Source organism: Scyliorhinus torazame, chromosome 15, assembly GCF_047496885.1.
Source record: "Scyliorhinus torazame isolate Kashiwa2021f chromosome 15, sScyTor2.1, whole genome shotgun sequence".
Taxonomy (NCBI): Eukaryota; Metazoa; Chordata; class Chondrichthyes; order Carcharhiniformes; family Scyliorhinidae; genus Scyliorhinus; species Scyliorhinus torazame.
The window spans coordinates 56,981,884-57,003,924 of record NC_092721.1 but is presented as its reverse complement, the minus strand read 5'-3'; the positions used below and the strand labels follow the sequence as shown (position 1 = coordinate 57,003,924).

Sequence of the window (22,041 nt, the reverse complement as noted above, 5' to 3'; positions counted from 1 at the left end):
ACTATGTGAGTCCCAGTCAATATTGGGGAAGTTGAAGTCTCCCATCACCACACCCTGTTGTTTTTACTCTTTTCCAAAATCTGTCTACCTATCTGCTCCTCTATCTCCCGCTGGCTACATCTATGGAGTAGATGTAGCTCACTCCATAGTATAAGCAATACCATTGCAGCACAGTGGTTAGCACAGTTGCTTCACAGCTCCAGGGTCCCAGGTTCGATTCCCGGCTTGGATCACTGTGGACGAGACTGAACACGTGCATAGTGAGACATCCACCGCTGAATACCACTACTCGAGTCCCATATATTTTAGATGTACAATGTAAGTACTTGATGTGTAATCCTGAATATATCAGATAATAAGTCATGATAAGCATGAATCTAATGTTCTCAGTAGGTTTGATAAATAACATTCCCCTGTTGCCATTTTAGTTTACTCACCCTTGCTCAAAAAGGAAGTGTATTTTTAAAAATCTAGCAAAATAAATTTATAAGTTAGAAGTCCTACTTGTACTTCTCTTACAGGGCAGCACGGTAGCACACGTAGCTCGCACTGTGGCTTCACCGCGCCAGGGTCCCAGGTTTGATTGCCTGCTGGGTCACTGTCTGTGCGGAGTCTGCACGTTCTCGCCGTGTCTGCATAGGTTTCCTCCGGGTGCTCCGGTTTCCTCCCACAGTCCAAAGATGTGCTGGTTAGGTGGATTGGCCATGCTAAATTGCCCTCAGTGTCCAAAAAGGTTAGGTGGTGTTGGTGGGCTTACTGGGTTATGGGGATAGGGTGGAGGCATGGGCTTAAAGGGGTGCTCTTTCCAAGGCCGGTCCAGACACGATGTGCCGAATGGCTTTCTTCTACACTGTAAGTTCTATGAAATTGAAAGAAGACATTGTGAACCTGATACAACCAACTCTTATTTTTAAAAGTTTGTTTTTGTCAGAAATATTGCCTACGTTTTTAAGCAACAGAGTCCAGAATTCTTTTGCAGTATTCAGTACCTAGTTCTATCGCTGAAAAATGGCATCATATCATGTAACCTTGACCTTTTTTGAAAGCTACTGAATAGGTACAAAAATTATTTCTTATGCTTGAAAAAAGTTACTAGTTGCTCATCCTTTTTGAGTAAAGTTTAAAAGGTTTGGGGGATGGGGTTGGATTGTTGTCTGGTCAGATGGAGCAGTGAGATGGAGGTGAACATTGCTGTGGATTCTGGGGTGCTTTGAAACTAATTTTATACCTGCTATGGAAATACATGTAAAAACCAGGGTAAGTGTAGGGAAAACAGCTCAAGTCTACATGCTTCTAGCCAAGCGCAGAGATATCCAGGCTGGGTAAAACAACAATCAGAAGTTTAAACATCCCATGTAAGTACTAGGGATTTGATTAAGTCTGGGTTCCAGTGGGTCCTGCACAGATCCTTCGGACTATTCGGAAACTGGAAGATTTGGGCCTCGTGTGTTTTGAAATTCTGTGTTTGCAAAGGTAAAATAAAGTATGAAAAATGGATAAAATTGCAGCGGGAATGTTACTAACTTAGAATATGTTGAAGCACCGTTAAAGTAAGACTTGCACTTATCTGGCATCTTTCACAACCTCAGGATGTCCCAAAGTGCTTTACAGCCAATGAAGTGCAGTCAATGTTACAAGATAGGAATTATGCCAACTAATTTGCACACAGGAAGCTGCTACAAACAGCGATGTGATGATGACTAGGTAATCTATTTTTAGTCATGTTTAAAAAAAGGCTAAATATTTGCCTGTACTCTGGCAATCGCGTCCCTGCACCTCCCCAAAATCGTGCCACAGGAAATTTTCCACCAACCTGAGAGGGCAAGTAAAGCTTCTTTTTAACTCTCATCTGAAAGGTGGCCCCTGTACTGCAATAGGAATGTCAGCCTTGTTCCTTTTAAACTCAAACCTCTGGAGAGGGACTTGGACCCATAATCTTTAGACTCGGAGATGAGAATGCTGAAACACAGCAGGTGTATGTAGTGTTGTAATACTGGGGCAAATATACTCCTCCATGCCTACTGTTGTAGTCTTGGCCACAAAATATAGAATTGTATAAAATTAGAACACAAATGGGTCATTTGGAATAGCCAGTCCATGTTGTCATTTATCCTCCACATGAGCGTTAGTCCTGATCTCATGTGCCTGCCCTGTTTGATGCTAACTAGTCAAAGTTTAACAATAGTTGGGTGTACTTGGACTGATGCCTCCTCCAAACATTAAGCAAGGTCTTGGGTGCAAATTTTCTGCCATTCTGGGTACATGGTATGTGTATGATCTTTGAAGTCTGGAGAAGATACCTTATATCCTCAGAAATGTACAAAAAAAAGTGCTAAATCATGTAAAATTTAAATGTGTACAATCCTATTTGAATGCTGTACAAAGTGAAATATAAAAATATGTCCAATGTACACTTTTAGATTTTATGTCTTGCTATCTTTTTTAAGATCTTATTTCTGACATTTGATTTGTTTTGGGTTGTGCAGAAATATTTGCAGTCATTCAATAGTCCAGATAGTGAATAATCTTAGAATGTGACGGTTAGCCAGCTCTTTGTTTGAGAGAGCTGGCATTTGATAGTGTCGTTCCATGCTCTTCTGAACATTGTTAATGTGCGAGTTAAATTTAGCTGAATGTTTTTTTTGTTTCTTTCATCGACCCAATTCCAGGAGTCCATACCTGGTTTGATAGTCTACAGTATGGAAACGAACTATTCAGACCTCAATTTGCCCTTCCAACACAAATAGAGTAGGCCACAAGTAAATGTAGTTAGAACAATGAAAAACAAAAATGGTGTTTTTTATAAAAATAAAAAATAAAATGAATGCTAGGTCTACATATAAGCATATAGCAAGTGCTGCAGTTAAAGTATCACTTAAGAAAGATGTCCCTGTAGCTCATTGTTGCATTTTCAACCATAGTTGCCTGACCTTTTCAGTGTTCTGTAGTTTTTCCATTTTTCTGTTAAAATAAAGCAATTAGTTGCTTCAGCATGAAAAACTATTAACTTGTGATGCTGTCAGTACATATGTATTCATTGCTTTTCTGTCTCTCTCCATCCCTATCCCACTCCAATTAGATCCACCCACTACTACCCTGCTGTCAACAACAGTACCTCCAATTTATTCAACAGCAGGTATCACAAGTTTATCTACTTTTACCCAGAGGCTCCCAATTCCTCCAAAAAACATGGAATCTGTGAAGAGTGACAGCTTAGGAACCATCATCGGAGGTGTGGTTGGCGGCACTCTCTTCCTCATGCTTGTGGTAATCATCATTATAATGTTTTACTTGAGACACCGACGTACTTTCCGCGGGGACTACTATACAAAGCAGTTTACTGGAGCGGCAGACATACAGAAGGACTCTCAAATGGATGTTTTACAATCAAATCGAATTGAGCCATACACTGATTATGAGAAAAGTGAACAGAAGCTCGAACCAAATAACATATTTCAGGATTATCCCATAGAGGTGCAGAAAAGTAAATGGCAAAGTGAAGACAATATAAATAACAGATACACTGAAGGTGTTGAGATACCTGTCGACTGTTATGAAGATCGAAAAATTCCCAATGCACCTCAGTATCTGCATGACGACTATTATGATGAAAATGAAGATGATCTCGTTTCACACTTAGATGGTTCAATCATTTCTCGCAGGGAGTGGTATGTCTAGTGGTTATTGATAAATGTTCGTGAGGTAAGGGAGGGATTTCGATTCAGCTGAGAAATTTAGGTTTCCATCACTTGTTTTTTTTTCCCCCACATTTTCATGTGTGTGTCTTTGTTGTCCAAAGAAAGAACAAATTGTGCTTTCCATGATGAGAATGGAAATGTGGTTTTGTGCTAGATTTACAGCCAGCATAAAGTGAGATCTGAACTAAAGAATTGCTCTGCCAATGCAAAACAATTATCCTAATTTCTAAGGTCTCCGTACTTAACTGTAAAGATCCTGCAACTGTTTACAACTTGGGCAATTTCTGAGTGGGGTATTGGTGGTTTAAGAAAAGCAGTTACTGCCTATAGACTACTGACATTTTATTCACTCCTTCCATAGAGTTCCCTACAAACCTGAACAGTGCTTACTTTGTTTTACATGTCTGTATGGAGCCCAACAGATTTCACTCATGGAGTGGGCTGAATAAGAAACTACTTTGGTATGTTTTAAATATTGCAAAAATTTAATTTTTCGTCAGATTATTCACTTGTTTAAGTGTTTACATTCTCCCCTTACTCTTGTTTTTCATCACAATTTGTCAGAAAAATATAAAGATTTGATTTCTTGTCTGCATACTGAAGAGCATTCCTAAACTTTCCCTGTCTGGAAAAACATGGGATGAAGAGAAACAGTTGCAAGGCCAGTGCAACATTAAGTGCATTGGTGCCTGAATCCTGAACTCGATTAAAAACCAACTACAGTTTTCAGACATAGTGGGCTGTATTTTAGATCTTGATATAATTATTATTTTTGAAATCATAGTTATGTTTGAGTAATGACACTGTTAACCGATGCCTGAATCTACAGTACAGTGTTCTGAAACTTAAGTTGAGACTAAAGATGATAATTAACATTTCTTTCTCTATCATTGTGAGATATTTATCTCTTCAAATTAAAGCCAAACATTGTGGTTTCAAGAATTACATACAGCTCTAAACTTTTCCCTTTTCATTGGAAAGCACTTTAATTCTAAAGTGCTGGTTATCACTTGTTCATAGACACACATTGAGATTGTTTTCTCACCTGCATGTGTGCATTCAAACTGCACAGCTTGTGAAATAGATTGTGGATATGGTGCACATAAAAAGCTGGTGAAGACTCAAATAGGGCAGAATGAATTAATGTTCTGAGCTTTGTGTTGATGTATATAAATGGAAAAGAGATTTACTGTACAGTACTTTTTGTACTTTATCTGTTTTATAAAGTTAGTCCAATACATTTTGCTGGAAAAAAACTTAAATTGCCTCATTTTAATTTAATTCAGTTATCGATTTCAACACTGCAAAATGCTGTAAGATGTGCTTAAATCTACTTTTTATTTAATGCTGAGATTTTCTTGTGCCCTCAGACCATAAACCTCAGTATATAATGTGCTATTTGTCTTTTTGAACAAAGGCACATTTTTATTTTCAAAAGGAACAACAAGATGAAGGAAAATGTCACGTCTTTTTCACCGCACAAGAACTATGAAGAGTCTCATATCTGGTACTTGCGAACTTAATTAATGAAGCCAGCTTCTGTTGACATCAATTGCAGTTTGCTGCAAAATAAATTCTCAGCTGGAAATTGCCGTTCCATTAATGCCCTCTAAGTAGACAAACATATATAATGCAGCACCACATTCCTATTGGCATTTACCCATCTTAATTGCATGATTGTAACTTAATTATTGTTGAAATATTCAATGAAAACAGGAAAATCTTGAATCTGCAAGAAATTGTTAACTGGGGATAAATGGAAGGAGTGCAATCTGCAAAACACCAGACGTGTTATTTTGCACAACTTGTTGGTGTGTGATGTAGCCTATTCTTTAGTTTCTGTCTGTTTTTCTTTTATCAACCAGACTGAGATGTCAGTGATGATCTATGTAAATCACTGGTGAACAGGTGGGCTGAGTATGATACAGTTCACTCGGTTTAAACTGTGACTTGTGACAGCCAATTTGAAGAAGTAGTTGGCATCCCAGATTACCTGTTCCTCTACTGAAAACACCTGAACCGAGTGAGCTGTGATGATGGAACAGCTCATGCATTTAATTCAGTTCTTTGGGCATCAAGTGCTCAGCTGTTGTGACTGTGTTTTGTTGTACAGTGGCATTGCTTTCTTGAAGTATGAAAGAAAATTTCAGTTTCAATGATCCCATCACAGTTATCAGTCATTTAGTATTATAAATTCATCTTGAGTGTATGTTATATCCTGAAACACATCTTTTGAAATTAAATTGGAAGCAAATAATGGGCTGTAACACTTAGGCTCCCCAGCATTGGATGGGGGGGGGGGTTACCCAATGATGTGTTGAGCAATCCCTCTCGGAACGTCATAGCAATTGCCCCAGAAAGCAAATTCTTTCTGGGCAATTGCACTGGGCTGTGAACCATCCGAAAATGTGAATTAAATCACATACTTCTGATGGTTCTGTCTGTGTTGCACCAATAATTACTCATAAAAAATTAGAAGATTAAAAATTCTTCTAATCTCTGGGTAACTATCGTAATGCGCAAGCCACATTTCCCCCCTCCCATCATGGGATTTCCCCTCACCTGCACTATTCAACCCCAGAGGCCTGACTTTCAACCTCAACCTGATTCCCGCCCTACCACGACCCTACTGGATCCCCACCTCCGATGTCCAAACCTCACCCCTAAAACTGCAAGTGCTGTAAAAAAAAGTGCGCGTCCTCCTTGAATCAGGCTGTGCTAGACTGCAACGTTGAGCTTTGGAAACTGCTGAGCTGTCTGGATCCCACCTGGCATGAGTCGAATGGTCAGGCAAGACAGGCATAGAAGAAATTTGGCATAGGTAAGTGGACAGGAGTGGCAACCTGATGCTGATTGTCACCCTGAGGAAGTTAACGGCCTAATAGACTCCCAATTCCTGTTCTTTGGTTAAATAAAATGTAATATTATTCCCAGGCAGTAACTTCTCAGTACTTCCATGATTTTGGCATTCTGGTAAACTGTGTACATGTACTGTCCTGTGGTCAAAAAAGACCACTACATAATGAAAGGATTAAATAAGGCCAATAGAAACACTTTACACCAGTTCTGCTATTAATTAAATCTTTAACTTAAATGATAAATAACTTAAATAATGTCATTGTTGACATGATAGTCACAATAGTTGAGCATTGGACTGAATCAAGCTAAGGCTAAGCATTTGTTTTCTATTTCTAATTTCCCCTGAGATTGTAATAATCATAATACTAATTTGTATTCTAAAATATGGAACACAAGTGAAATATTGATAACTCATGATCAGCAGTGACAGTAATAAACCAAAGACTTTATCACTCTAAAATTATGCAACAGAGAATGTAAACTCAGCAGGTCTGGCAGCATCTGTAGGGAGAGTAAACATTTCGAGTCTGTTTGGATCTTCATCAGAGCTAAAGAGAGGGAGAAATGTAATAGAAAACTGTAGCTGGGAGAGATTGCAACAAGGTGCATCAACCTTCAGAACATGAGACATGATCCTGTGTGTGTTTGGAGGGGGGATTCCATTGAGACAATAAATGTATCGGATATTAAAAAAAGGGTTTAAGATGGAGGAGAAAGGTCACAATCTAAAGTTGTTGAACTTAATGTTGATTGACTCTAAATTATGCACCTGTATGATACTTGATAACTTACTGATCATGACATGTAGCACAATTTTATTTCTTTGCAATATTCTAAACAAATATTTAAAATAACTGAAAAAGGAGAAAGAATCATTTGAAAATATCGGTAGTACTGAGGATTTTATTAAATAAAATGTTCCTGGAAATGTTTACAAGCATTACAATTTTTAAATACATGGATATGTGCCTATGATGTGGTATTTGCAGGACTCCACACATGTCAATAGGTAGCTCTGAGATCTAGGACTCGTGAATCCATGTAAGAAGACTGAAGTATATTTGGACAATTCTGCTTGTTAATTACACAATCTGTTTCAATGTACTTTTAAAATCTGGCCCTGTTCGTCAGGTGTGAAGAAACAATTTCTTTGAATATGCATTCTGTGTTTATTGGATCCATTATTAAATATGCAACTCCAGTTTTAAAAACGTATTGCATTTCCCCAGGAAAAAAGACTTGTGATGTTTCTGTTCTTCATGTACTAATCCAGTCAATTTAGTAGCTGACAAGATTTAAATTCTTACAACTTTCTTTCACCAGTTGTCTTGCACTGCATTCTACTATCCTTTTGACTATTTTGTGCTCCTCAGCTGATGTTGCATTCATAATACCTGTCAAGACTGCACAGCTTGAGAAATTTCTGAGAAGTGTAACATTTAATGGTTCTGGTGCTCCTCTATTATGCTTCAGTTTCCATTGAATGAAATTTCTTCCAAAAGAACCTTTCACGTTCTGTTTGTCATTTATTTAGATAACAATTAATTATATGCGATGATGATTTATATAGATCAATATAAAAATCATGCGCATTGTGGCATAATCACTAATATGTTCATAATCTGTTTTTGTATTTATTTGCTTGTTAATATTCTGAATTCATAGTGAAAGGCGAGGTTTTAAGATATCAATCTTCCATTTTAGATGGTAAATTTAGGTTAATTTCCAGTTAATGTTTCTTTGAACAAACTGAAGCACTGTCTTAAATGTTGTAAAATATATCCCTTTGGAAATAATAAGTATAGTTTCTACGATTTAGGTGGGTGTTTTGGAAATTTAAAATTTGTTATATTTTCCACTGTTTATTTCAATACCACTTAAAACAAGCTTACAGTGCAAGTGCCATAATTCTGAAATGCTATGGTGTCATGGAAAATGCTGCCTTTCGTTTATAAGATCTGGAAATTTTTTCAAAGATTTGCATTCCATATTCTGCCAGTTATGGATTAACATTGTTCATAAAGTTAATCTCAGATAGCTCAATATGCTTTTTCATGTGGAAGCCTGATTTCTGTTCTTGGTACTTTGCAGGTCCATCAGTGAAAGATAGCCACAGTTGTTTCATTTGGCAGGTCCAGCTTTTATAGATTTGTTTTAAAAGCTTTCGTTCCCGTGCTTAATTGGTTTTCTCATGGATTTAATCTACATGACAAAATCTTTTGCCTGGCATCGAGTTGTTGGAAAGCATTTACCATTATTACTTTTATATCCAGCTGAGGAACTAAGCCAGCGCATGTGGTTATGTACGCAATGAATAACTTTTGAGATCACCTCGTGTCTTGTTTTTGGCTCAAGTCAAAGCTTGATGTTTAGCTTTGTATGAGATATCCAAACAAGTTTTACATATATTTCATATTGCAGAGTTCCTAAAAATCCAAGCTGGTCTTATTTAAATGTCAAATGTTTCCAAATTGATGATAAAATTCACATTTTTAAACACACAAGTTTGAAAAGTCTGTTTTTGTTCATTTTAGCTTCCCTATCTTAGTGCAGTCTATCTAAAAATGTTATTTAAAATTGATGGATTTTAATTGTTTTGAACTTCCAGGTTTGCTGTGTAGGGACTCTTCAATTTGATTGTCCTTGCTGCACTGCTGACCGCAAAATTCAAGCGCGGTTGAACTTAAAATGGCATATCTGATGTCATAAGTGATGAGACTAAAGAGAAACTTCTGAAAAATTATTATGGCTAACAAAAGTGGTAAGATAATAGATGAAACTTCTGAATAATCTGATGGAAGCAATTTCTGCCAAAGTCCACACTTTAGCAGAAATGGCGATAACTAATGAACATAGATGCTTGAAGAGTTATAGCGTGTTTAGGTAAATTGGTCTACCAGTTCTAATACCTCAGATGAAGAAACGTTTTTTAAAAGATAATAATTCATCGAATGTGGGCACTGCTGGGAAAGCCAATATTTATTGTGCATCCCTAAATGCCCTCAGGAAAGAGGTGGTGAACTCCAGCCTTGAACTGCTCCAGTCCATGTGGTGTAAGTACATCCACAATGCTATTGGGTAAAGGGTTCCAGGATTTCGATCCAGTGATGATGATGGGGCAGTGCTATACGTCCAAGTCAAGTTGCTATGTGAATTGAAGTGAAACCTGAAGTTGATGGTGTTGCTATGCATATCCTGCTCATGACCTTCTAGGTGGTGGAGACAGTGGGTTTGGAAAGTGTTGTTGAAGAAGCCTTAGCGAGTTGCTGTAATGCATCTTATAGGTAGTACACGCTCGAACCACAGTGTGCCCTGGATGGAGTGGATGTTATGAAGTGCTTGGCCTGCTGATCAAACAGACTGACTTTCCTGGAGTGATGTCAAGCTTCCTGAGTTGTTGCATCATCCAGGCAAGTTGAGAGCATTCCATCATATCTGATTTGTACCTTCTAGATGGCAGACAGGAAGCCAAGAGATGAGTTATTCATAGCAGAATTCCTAATATTCAAATTGCTTTTGTGGCCATAGTATTTGTGACTCCCACAGTTTAAGTAATTGGTCAATGCCAAGCACCAGTGATGGTTGGGGACTTGGCAATGGTAATGACATTGAACATCAAGGGCGATAGTTAAATTTCCTTCTTGATGGAGATAATCATTGCCTGATATTTGCGCAGCGTAACACTTGTATGTTGCCAGCCACTTAACAGCTCAAGCTTGATGTTGTTCAGGACTTGTTGCTGGTTGCAGGACTGCTTTAGTATCTGAGGAGTTGGGAATGATGCTGATTATTGTGCAGTGAACATCCCCACTTCTGACCTTATGGTGGAGGGGAGGTCACTGATGAAGATGTTTGAGCCGAGAGCTATTCTTAAGAACTCCTGCAGCAATGGCCTGGGGCTGAAATGACTGACTTCCAATAAACCCAATGACCTTCCTTTGTGCTCGGTATGATTCCAACCAGTGGAGAGACACCCATCGCCCTGATTCCCATTAAATTCATTTTTTTAGGCCTTTTTGACCCCACAGTTAGCCAAATGCCAAGTCCAATCACTATCATCTCACCTCTGAAACTCAGCTCTTTTTTACATGTTTGAATCAAGGCTGTAAGAAGGTTTGATACAAAGAATGCAGAGAGACAATATAACATAGAAATGCTATTCTAAAAGTAGTTCAGAAGCAGAGAGACCTGGGCATAAATCATTGAAGGTGGCAAGACCGGTTGAGAGAAAGGTTAATAAAACAAACCTAGGGACATATAGTGTAAAAGTGAAGAAATTATGTTAGACTTGTAAAGAACACTATTTTAGCCTCAACTGCAGTATTATATTCAGTTCTGAATGTCACACATTAGGAAGGATGTGAAGGCATTCGAGAGAGTGCAGAAAAGATTAATGAGAATGGTCCCAGGGATGAGCAACTTCAGTTGGGACTATTTTCCGTGGTGAAGAGAAGGTTGAGGAGATTTTCTTGACGTATTCAAAATTGTCTGAGTAGACAGGGAAAACAGCACCCACTTCTGAAAGGATCGAGAACGAGAAGGCACAGATTTAAGATAATTCGCAAGAGAAGCAATGACACCATTAGGAATAACTTTTTCATATAGCGAATGGTTAGAATTCAGAATGCATTACTTGAAGAGTATGGTGGAGACAGATTCAACTGAGACATTCAAGAGGGAATTGGATGGTTATCTGAAAATACTGACTGCGGAACTATGGGGAAAAGACTTCGAGTGGCACTAAGTAAATTGCTCCTATGAGAGTTGGGCCAATTCTGTGATTCTGGGTAGCTGCCAGTTTTGTTAACTGTTACATCAGCTTGGCTCAAGGTGCAGTTTGTTCTAAAACACAAGTCTTCTGTACCAAACCAGGCTGTTATCAAAGTCATAGCCTTTTCTGTATCCAGTGCCTCACCACTTCTTAATATCACCTTAAGTGAATCGAATTGCCATCAATGATAATTGGACCTTAGGAGGGGGCCAAGATGCATCATCCACTCCAAAGTTTGGCTAAGATGGTTGCAAGTTCTTCAGCCTGGTCTATTCCACAAACATTGAGGATGGGGATGTTTATCAAACAGCCCCCTCCAGCTAGTTGTGTAACTATCCACCACCATTCACAACTGTATATGGCAGGACTGCAAAGCTTTGATCTGACCTGTTAGCTCTGTGGTGAGTGATTTGGTCATTCTATTGATTGCGACAGGGAATGGCTGCACTTGTTACTGAGATGGTCATGCCCAGCAGTTGTATAGCATATATATCACATGTTGCATGTTAGCATGGATTTCTTCCATATCAGAATTGTGAATAAAGTTAAACACTGCAATCACTGATGAATATTTCTGAACTGATGACCGTTTGAAATTTATTGATGATACTTGGGTCGCAGACCCTGGAAAGTTTTTCCATGATCTTTATTGACTTCTATATATTCAGGCACCTTGGCGCAATACTTAATATGTTGCCTTGGTGTCAAAGGCAGACACTCTCACCTCTCCTCTGGACATAGAACAGTAGCAAGCTATTTGGTCTGTTTGCCGATTCAGTGGGACGATGGCTGATTTGTGGCCCATATCCCTTATTACCTTAGATAAATAAAAACAATCAGTTGCATAAGAAAGTTCGAAATATTTTCCATCCTTTTGAGTGTTGAAGTGTTTCTTAACTCCCATAAGGCCTGCCTCTAATTGTAGACTATGTCCACTTGACTTGCAACGGAAGTTGTTTCTCTCTGTCTGCCTTACAAGATTTCCTTAATAGGAGCTTTAATCAGTCACCTCTTAATCATCTTAATTCCTGGGACTAGAGTTCTAGTTATGTAATTGTTGATACATAAGATATAGTTAAAAAGTCATCTCAACAATAAAATGAAAATCTGTCATCTAGTGCAGTCAAAGAACAATACAGCTCAGGAACAGGCCTTTCGGTCCTCCAAACCTGTACCATTCATGATACCAACCTTGACCAAAACCCTCAGCACTTTCTTGTGCCGTATCCCTCTATACCCATCCTATCCATGTATTAGTCAAGATGCCTTTTGAATGCCGTTAATGTATCTGCTTCCAAACCTTCCCTGGCAACACGTTCCAGGCACTCACCACCTTCTGTGTATAAAAAAAAAACTTGCCTTGCACATCTCTAAAATTTGCCCCACGGATCTTAAACCTATGCCCCCTGCTGACTGACCCCTAAACCTGGGAAAGATTGCCTGCCCATCCACTCTATCCATGCCTCTTATAATCTTGATATATAATCTTATAGAGGGGTGACCACTATCAGGTCACCCCTCCACCTCCGTTGTTCTAATGAAAACAGTCCGAGTCTATTCAGCCTCTCTGCATAGCTAACACCCTCCAGATCAGGCAACATACTGGCAAACCTCCTCTGCATCCTCCAAAGCCTCCACATCCTTCTGGTAGTGTGGTCTCCTCTACACCATCTCCAAAGCCTCCACATACTCCTGATAATATCTCAAAGTAACTTATAATTTAGCCCTTGGAGTCCAAGTGTCATTCCAGTAAATCTGTCATATTTTAGGCACAAAAGGGGATTTTCAGCCCATGACATCCATGTCAGAGCTCCTCCCGCAATCCAGTCTATCCCCACTATGCTACACTATCCCCACAACCCTGCAAGTTTACTTCCTTCAAGTGCCTAACACGTTTCCTTTTGAAACCATTGATTGTTTTTACTTCTATATCACTCCTGGAAAGTGAGTTCCACATCATTATCACCCACGATGTAAGATAGTTCTTAGTCACATTCTCCCTTTATTTCTTGACCAAACTCTGAAGTCTTTATACCAACAGGTAATGGGAAGACCTTTTCCTTGTCTAGCTTACACGTCTATTAAATAATCTTATCACTTTTCTTTGCTTCACTGAAAAAAAAACATCCTTTCCAACATAACCTTGTAACTTAGCTCCCCACCTACCATCCTTTGAAGCAGTCTGGTAAAGCTCCATTGCATTCTCTCCAGGGTCTTCAGTGTGGTGACCACAGTGCTCTAGTTGGGCCTAACCAGAGCTTTATACACGTTCAGCATAACTTCCCTTTTGTACTCGATGCTTCTATTTATGAAGCCCAAGATCCTACATTCTTTGCTGACCACTCTCTATGTGCTACCATCTTCAAAGATTGATACACACAAGCCTCGCAGGTTCCTCCGTTTCTGCACAATCTTTAGAATTATGATATTAAGTCTATATTCCCTCTCCATTCTGCCAAAATGTCACCACCTCTGTAGTGCATTCCATTTGCCACTTGTCTTCTGATTCTGCATCCCATCTCATCTATGTCCTGTTGCCACCACAACCTTTTTGAGCATTGACTTCCAGATCCCCCACCACTTATAAGTTGGCAAATTTATCCTTAGCTTCTCTCTAATCCTTGTGCTAATTACTTTAAATATCTACTGCCTGGTTATTATCCTCTCTGCGAAGGGAAATAGAGGTCTTTCCTATTCAATCTATTTAGACCCCTCATAACTTTAAGCAACTCAATTAGCAACCCTCCGCCCCCCTTGTTCTAAAATAAAACCATCTTAACCTACAGTTCCTAATCTTTCTCTATAGCTAAAATTGTCTGTTCACGCTGCATTCAAATTCACAAATTGTCATGGTAGGATTTGAGCTTAAATTCTCTAGATTATTAACCTATTAGCCTCTGAATTACTGGTCCATTAAACAACCACTATTCACAGTATTCGACTTCAGATCACAAAAGTGAGGTTTCTATTTGATAAATTGTTACTTTTTTCTGTTTGAAAATTCCTTTCCGAGTGGATTTGATAATTACCTGTAGTAAATTAAAACTAGAGAGAAAAGGGAAATTGCTGAGTCCAGTATTTCCCATTATCCGAAGAGTCTCACATCATCCATTCTTCGATAATGTCCCATGAGTTGGAGAAAGATAAGTTAGCTTCCATTACATACAGGCTTGTGATAAATAGCATTAAAAGATAATTTAAAATTCTGCATAAAAGAGTGCTACTATACCTAATTGTGTATTAATGGATGAAGAACGGTCTTGCATTATATGGAACTTTTCACAGACAATTAGGGATACCTAGCAAATGCATCACCTCCCAATAAATAGTTTTTTTTTAAAGTTATATTGATCGTAGGAAAATAATGAATTCAAATGACATTTCAGCAACCATCTTATCTAGAAAATTCCAAACCATTTTGGACTAGACCATCAACATAAGGTTCTCCACTTGCACTAAAGAGTTAATAAAAATCGAAAAGATTCGGAAACGAAATAATTTCACATGGTTTGATTTCAGCACTCCTGCATAGCTTTGCAACTTGTGGAATGAAAAACTAAATGAACATGAGCTGCCCATTCTAAATAAACCTAGGCATGCATATCTTGAGTAGAACCTTTTTAAGAGTTGCCTATTTTCTGTTGATACAAGCTGCCTGGTTGTGAGCGTGGACTTTGTGAACATTTCAATATAAGAGAATGTCAAAACTTTGACTCCAAGATTTTCAATCTTAAAAGATGATGCAACAGTCAGTTGCCAATCTTATTAGTATTAATATTAATTAGCAATTAGCATTACAGACATCAAAGATGGGTACATGTACAAGGCATTGCCGCACTAGCCTGTGAATGAAGTTCTCAACAGTGTTTCTGGTACCTGCAAATTTACCCTAAACTAAACTGAATGTGAAGAAACAAAACTGATGCGCAATCAATACAAGATTGAAAATCACCCCACATTTTTAAATAATCAATTTAGTCATGTAAGTTGAGTTTGGATTTTATCTGGAAAGAAGAGATGAAGGATAATGGAGGGGAATAGGGCAGCATAATTCAGGGGCGTGATTTATACTTGCATGTGAAAATTTGTTCTCGGGTGAAAAAGGTGCATAAGCATGTGATATATGTTTGTCTTGACTAATGCTATTTTTTAATAAAGAAAAATAGCAAATCCAACTTTCTCTTCACGTGAAAATTACTACTTCCCATATGAAATTGAATAAATTTCCATTTTAGATGTTTGCCATACTAGTCAGACAGACTCTCCTTTCCAAGTTGTACAAAAGGTCTCCGCTTTATTCATTTTCTCATCCATTATGACTAACATTTTTGTGAAATTAAATAATTTTATTTATTGCATTGTTTTACATTTTAAATACATAATTTGTAATCTTTGTCTTGATTTTTTGTTTCAATTTTTGGCAGACAGGCCTTTGCTCTCATGGCCAAATTTATTTAGTTATAATACACTGCAGTCAAGCAGGATGCTGGTTCTGCATCAGTCCCGGTTCTGTTACAAATCACAGACGAGAATGATTTGCTGCCACCTTCCTTCCTACCTTAGGAGTTGGTCAGAGGACAGTGGTCACTTTGCACCTGAAAACTCAAATCTTCTCAGAAGAAGGAAGAGCAACTTACAAATAGCACATTACAATTCAGGGCCCTAAGAGTATGTGTCACTGAAAACCGAGCACCAAGCTTACACTCAATTGAACCCCATAGCTTTTCATTGCTGAGCTCACTTATAGGATCCTGTGTCTGTCATTTGTAAAGAACAAAACCATTACTTTTCTGTTAAATTGTCAAAAGATGACTAATCATTGTGCTTAGAGATCACCTCTTTTAGGAGTGAGGGCAACAATGCTTCAGGGAATTACTCATTTGGGGTGAAAAAGTACCAGGAAGGAAGTGATTTCTAAGTTCTTCAGAGTATCTCTCTTTCAAATATTTAGTCAAGACAGACATGATAGTATCATGCAGCACAGGATGAAGCCATTCAGCTCATTGTGAAAAGGCCAGGAAAAATGAGAAATATATTTGATGCAACAAGTTCTTATCCAGAATGCTGTGCCTGAAGGGGGTGGTGACAGTAGATTCTGCAACAACTTTCAAAAGGGAATTGAATAAAAATTTGTAAAGGAAAACATTGAGCTATGGGGAAGAGAGCCGTGGAGTTCAAACTGATTGGATAACTCTTACAAAGAGTTACGATGGGCACGAATCGCCAAATGTTTCATAGAATTTACAGTGCAGAAGGAGGCCATTCGGCCCATCGAGTCTGCACCGGCTCTTGGAACGAGCACGCTACCCAAGGTCCACACCTCCACCCTATCCCCATAACCCAGTAACCCCACCCAACACTAAGGGCGATTTTGGACACTTAAGGGCAATTTAGCATGGCCAATCAACCTTACTTGGACTATGGGAGGAAACCGGAGGAAACCCACGCACACACTGGGAGGATGTGCAAACTCCGCACAGACAGTGACCCAAGCCGGAATAGAACCTGGGACCCTGGAGCTGTGAAGCAATTGTGCTATCCACAATGCTACCGTGCTGCCCGCTCATTGTTTTATTCTGACTCTGTAGATAATATAATGGTGCAATATTTCTAAGCTAGAGCCCTCATTGCCAGAAGAAATTCAGTTCCCTTTAATTGTGAAGAAAAGCTATGTTGTCTTCTGACTCAATTTGCCACAGTTCTGTCTGTTACGACTGAAATGCATATTCTCTCCAATGCCCTTTGAGAACCAGCTGAAACTAATTCTGACCTTTTTGAAGGACCACTTCATTTATTGTGATCTAACTCGAATATGAAGCTGTACTTAGCTAGAAATTAGGAGTTAAATGTTTTGTCAATGTTTAAAGGTGAGAGAAATGGCCAATGTCGTAAAATTATATTTTTGTAGGTATTCCCTAGCCAGGAAAATTAGCTATTTAAAGTTGGCCTTTATTAAAAATAATTTGACTTTGTAATTTTGTCTACTTCAGTGGAGAACCCTGTTTGAAGTTGAGTGCCTTAGGCTGCAGTGACTGTAATAATGATATTTTAGTGTCACAAGTAGGCTTATATTAACACTACAATGAAGTTACTGTCGCACACTGCGGCATCTGTTCGGGTACACAGAGGGAGAATTCAGAATGTCCAATTCGCCTAACAGGCACGTCTTTCGGGACTTGTGGGAGGAAACCGGAGCACCCGGAGGAAACCCATGCAAACACAGGGAGAATGTGTAGACTCTGCACAGACAGTGACCCCAGCTGGGAATCGAACCTGGGTCCCTACCGCTGTGAAGCAACAGTGCTAACTACTGCTACATTGCTGCTCATATAGTGAAGCTGAAGTGCAACATCATGAAACTTTTAAATGTTTGATTGTCATTTAGACAGGAGCAGTAACAACCAATAATACAAGGAGTTTATTGTAATAAAGCAAAAGAAGAATTTATACAGCACCTCGCAAGCCACGCACAACCAATGAATCACTTTTGAAGTGCAGTCATATGTTATGCCGCTAAATTTGACAGGCAGTTTACACAACAGGGTCACTGACAGCAACTGGGAAGAATGTCCAGTTAAATTTGGTTTTTTTTGTCGTTGGTTAACACCAGGCGATCTCATTGCTCTTGTGAGATTGTTGGCGATCTCATTGCTCTTGTGAGATTGTTTTCTATCCACTAGAATCACTGGACCAGACAGATACAGCATCACGGTTTAACTCTCATCGAACGGGCGCGTCAACTTTGATTACATACTATGTCTTGGAATGTAGTATAAACCTATCACCTTCAGATTTGGAGGGAAGTAAATGTGTAAACTGGGTCAAGCTGACATAATATAAGGAGTTTATTGTAATAAAGCAAAAGAAGAATTTATACAGCACCTCGCAAGGTCCTGTATTATGTTAAATATTTCCATCTCAATGCAATTTATCGATTGCATAGGAAACAAAAAAGGCCAAACATGCATAATGTAAACACGTATTACATAGGTATCCTTTGTAATCTCTTTTTCGACTAAATAGACTTGCAAATGGAAAACGTGTAACACACATCCAAGGACCTTGTTTGAATATCAATATAAGTGCTGTATAGTAAGTTAGTAAAGAGTACATAGAAAGAATGCTGAATATATGCATATTTTGAGTTTGTATTCTGTGGCTTAAAATTATTTTTGTGTTTTTAATTCTTTCATGGGATTTGGGTGTCGCTGGCTGGGCCAGCATTTATTGCCCATCCCTAATTGGATCAAAAACAGTTTCTTCCCCGCTGTTAACAGATTCCTGAATGATCCTCATATGGACTGATCTGATCTCTTCAAACATCTTCTCTACTGAGTAGTACTACACTCCTGCATGCTTCACCTGATGTCTGTGTATGTACACTGTGTATTTATGTATGCCCTATGTTTTTTTCATGTTTGGAATGATCTGTCTGGACTGTATGCAGAACAATACTTTTCACTGTACCTCGGAACACGTGACAATATAAACAAATTCAAAAAGAAAATCCAAATTGCACTGGGGGAGGGGGGGTTTGCAGTTAAGAGTCAACCACATTGTTGTGGGTCTGGAGTCAGATGGGACAATCGGCAATGGTTTCATGGTCAGCATTAGACTTTTAATTCCAGATTTTTTATTGAATTCGAGTTTCACCATTTGCAGTGACGGGATTCGAACTTGAGTCCCCAGAGCATTACCCTGGTTTCTGGTTTACTAGTCTAGTTACAATACAACTATGTACTGGTATTGTAACTAGGTTTCTCTGTAAATAAGAATTTTTAATGCTAATTCCTTTCTAAACTATTCAAGTAGCTCATAATTTCTACAAACCGTTCATTTTTTTAGTATCCAGTAGCATTCCTTAATGTTTCACACCATTAAAGACCTCTAGAAATGTAAGCAGCAATTAAACACAATAGTGTATTTCATATGTGCAAAATACTGTCTTATTCGTAATGCCTTAAGACAGTTTAATAGCATTTATGATTTTTACGGCAGATTTAATCAAAATGAATATTGCAGTACATGAGTATGTCTACCAATGTGCAGAATTGTGCATTCATTGCATTTAGAATGTGGTTAGATATATATTTTAAAGGCATGCTTAGCAATTTCCAACTCCCCTGAACAGAGAAATCGGCTTTTGATGTGTTTGTGACAGCAAAAATGCATAGGAATTGATATTTTGCGCTTTGGGCTGGTTGCAGGAATGGATGAGAAAATCTGGTTTCATTATTGCTGCATATTCTGTTTTACAAACTGATGTGACTCTTTGTCACTTTCTGAGCCAGATAACAAAAAGGCTGTGAGCATACATACGAATACAACAATAGATAAAATGCAAACATAATCTTTGTGCATGCTCTGCTTACCACTGAACTCCGTATGAAAAATAGTCTCTCAGATTTTTGCAAAATCTCATTGCCAGCATGAATATGAAACATTTCACACTGTGTAGTTGCTGTCACACTCTTGTAAGGAAAGAATAATACTACTGATTAGAGTTTTGGATTTCACAGATACAATACTTTGGCTTATTGTGTGCATGTTTCCATGCAAGTTTCGACTTACTGGCTTATAGTTTTCTCAGGAACTGAACTGTAGCAAATCAGGTTGGTATCCATTTTAAATGGTGACAACACGCTATACTGGTGAAAATGTAGGTAATGCAAATGGATAGCCCACATACATTTTGTTGAAGAATGTAATATGTTGGACTGTTCTTTTCTAGAAATGTTTAGCCAATAGTCAAATCTGTTCATAAACATTCAAAATCAGCAAGTGACAAAATAAATATCATGGAACAGGTCATTTCTATTGCCTTTTTTCTGGTTATTGTGTTAATTTCACTGGCTAAATTATAGCAACAGGATGTTGTTGCAGTTGAATATTTGATTTACACTTCTGCCTGCTGTGAATAGCAACTGTGGATAGAATATACTGTACATGGAGTTTGTTGTTAAAATATGCTGAATCTTAATGTTGACATTAGAAGGTCTTCCAGTGTGTTGTTAAGCACTGATATCTATACTGTAAAATTGTTTATTCTCTTATTGTACATGTTTGATTTTCATCTCTGTAAATAATAAGAACAATCGAGAAAGTTTGATTTAAACACAGTTAGCTATTGTGTGGAATAAAAAACTTGTGTTGAAAAGTATCATTTTATTTCTCTGTTCTGTTGCTTGTCCCATGCAGTAAAATTACGCTTGATGTATTATTAAGAGTTTTCTATGAGTCCAAATAATGTTGAAGCATTCTAAAGAAGCAAAGCAAATAATTTTTAAAGCTGCATTTAAATTGTACTTTAAATAAAAATGGAAATTCAGAGTCAAGCTTCTGCCATTAATCTAAATGGGCAAAATCAAAACTTTAAAATGCCTAAAAATTCTCATTACACCAGAGATTGCAGATTCAGTTGGGACTCCACTTAGAGAATTTGGATAGCGATTTGTAAAATAATTTCACAAACAGTGGAGTGAGCTTTTTTCATTATTTTCAGCAATCATTTCCTCAAATATACGTGAATCAATAATGGTGTTGCTCTGTTTACTTGCTATAAATATGGCAGTTAATAAGGTCGCTTTTCTTAATCCTAATTAAGAGTATGCTTTCAGAGTAGCCAGGTACCTCTCGATACCGCCACAAGGTTCAACCCGAATACCGATCAAAGAGCCAATACACCAGTTAGTTCAAAGTCAATACTACTTTATTTACACACAGTACGATTTACTCATACACAATAATACTACAGGCTAAACTATATCACTAACACCTATACTTAACTTTGGGTGCCCACTTAGGTCAGAGGAACAATAGCCGTTGTTTGGATCTGGGCCTGTTGGGTTCGAAGAGGTAACAGGAGTACAGCTAAGGTCGTAGGTCTGGTAGCGAGCGTAGAACTTGAACTTACTTGCTTCTGGTGGAAGGGTCTCCACTTGAGAGCCAAATCCAAGAGAGTGAACCTTTGGTGGCGGTTCCTTATACTTGGAGGAGCTTTGCGCACTTTTAGGCGGCCTTAAACTTGGTCCCAATTAATTGGGCAGCTTCTTGATCATTGTCATCGATCTAAGGCAATAAACGGGTGGGTGCCCTGATGGCTGAGCGTGTCCTAATGGCCGTTGGTCTTGCTTTGTTTGTGTCTTCTGGTTGGGGTAGTGTTGGAATGTCAGACAGTATCGGCTACCTGAGCATTAGTTCTTTGTTTCCCGGAGATGGGCCATCAATATGTAAATCGACCCAGAGTTTCGGTTCCGTCTGCTGACTGCATTTCAAATATACATTCAGGCTCTGTGCCTGCTTGTTGCTCCATTTTTCCCTATAGGCTCTACGAGTGCCCATTTTGTATACTGGAAGTGGCCATCCCAGATGGCTACACTGGTAAACATTTTACTGTGACAGATAGTGACCGCGCCAGAGCCCACTCAGTGCTCCTCATTCTTCTTTAGGAAGCAGAGGTGGAGGCAGCCTGCTGCTTTCTGCACCCTGTGGTCTTTGATGCTCTTGGCGGGCATCCTCTGGAGGATCTGGAGCCAGAGGGCCCCGGTTGACTTATCAGTGTCACAAGCGTTGCCAATGCACGCTGTTCTTCCTGCTGCCCTTGTGTGAGCCGGTGTCAGAATGGGGGATTCAGAAGAACTGGAAACCACTGTAGTCTTCTTAGTGGCAGGCAGCACATTAGCCTCCAGCGTTTCCACCCCCCTTGGGGACTCC

The 22,041-nt window shown here is 38.7% G+C and overlaps 1 protein-coding gene across 1 annotated transcript in view; it reads left to right on the top strand.

The window, feature by feature from the left end:
• The window catches only part of LOC140391302 (nectin-3-like), a 157,340-nt gene extending 136,852 nt beyond the window's left edge, over window positions 1-20,488 (top strand). Inside the window, exon 8 of the mRNA XM_072475896.1 lies at window positions 3,080-20,488. Within this exon, the coding sequence (XP_072331997.1) occupies window positions 3,080-3,678 (599 nt within the window). The 3' untranslated portion in view covers window positions 3,679-20,488. The remainder of the gene's footprint in view (window positions 1-3,079) is intronic.
• The last annotated feature ends 1,553 nt before the right edge of the window (window positions 20,489-22,041 follow it).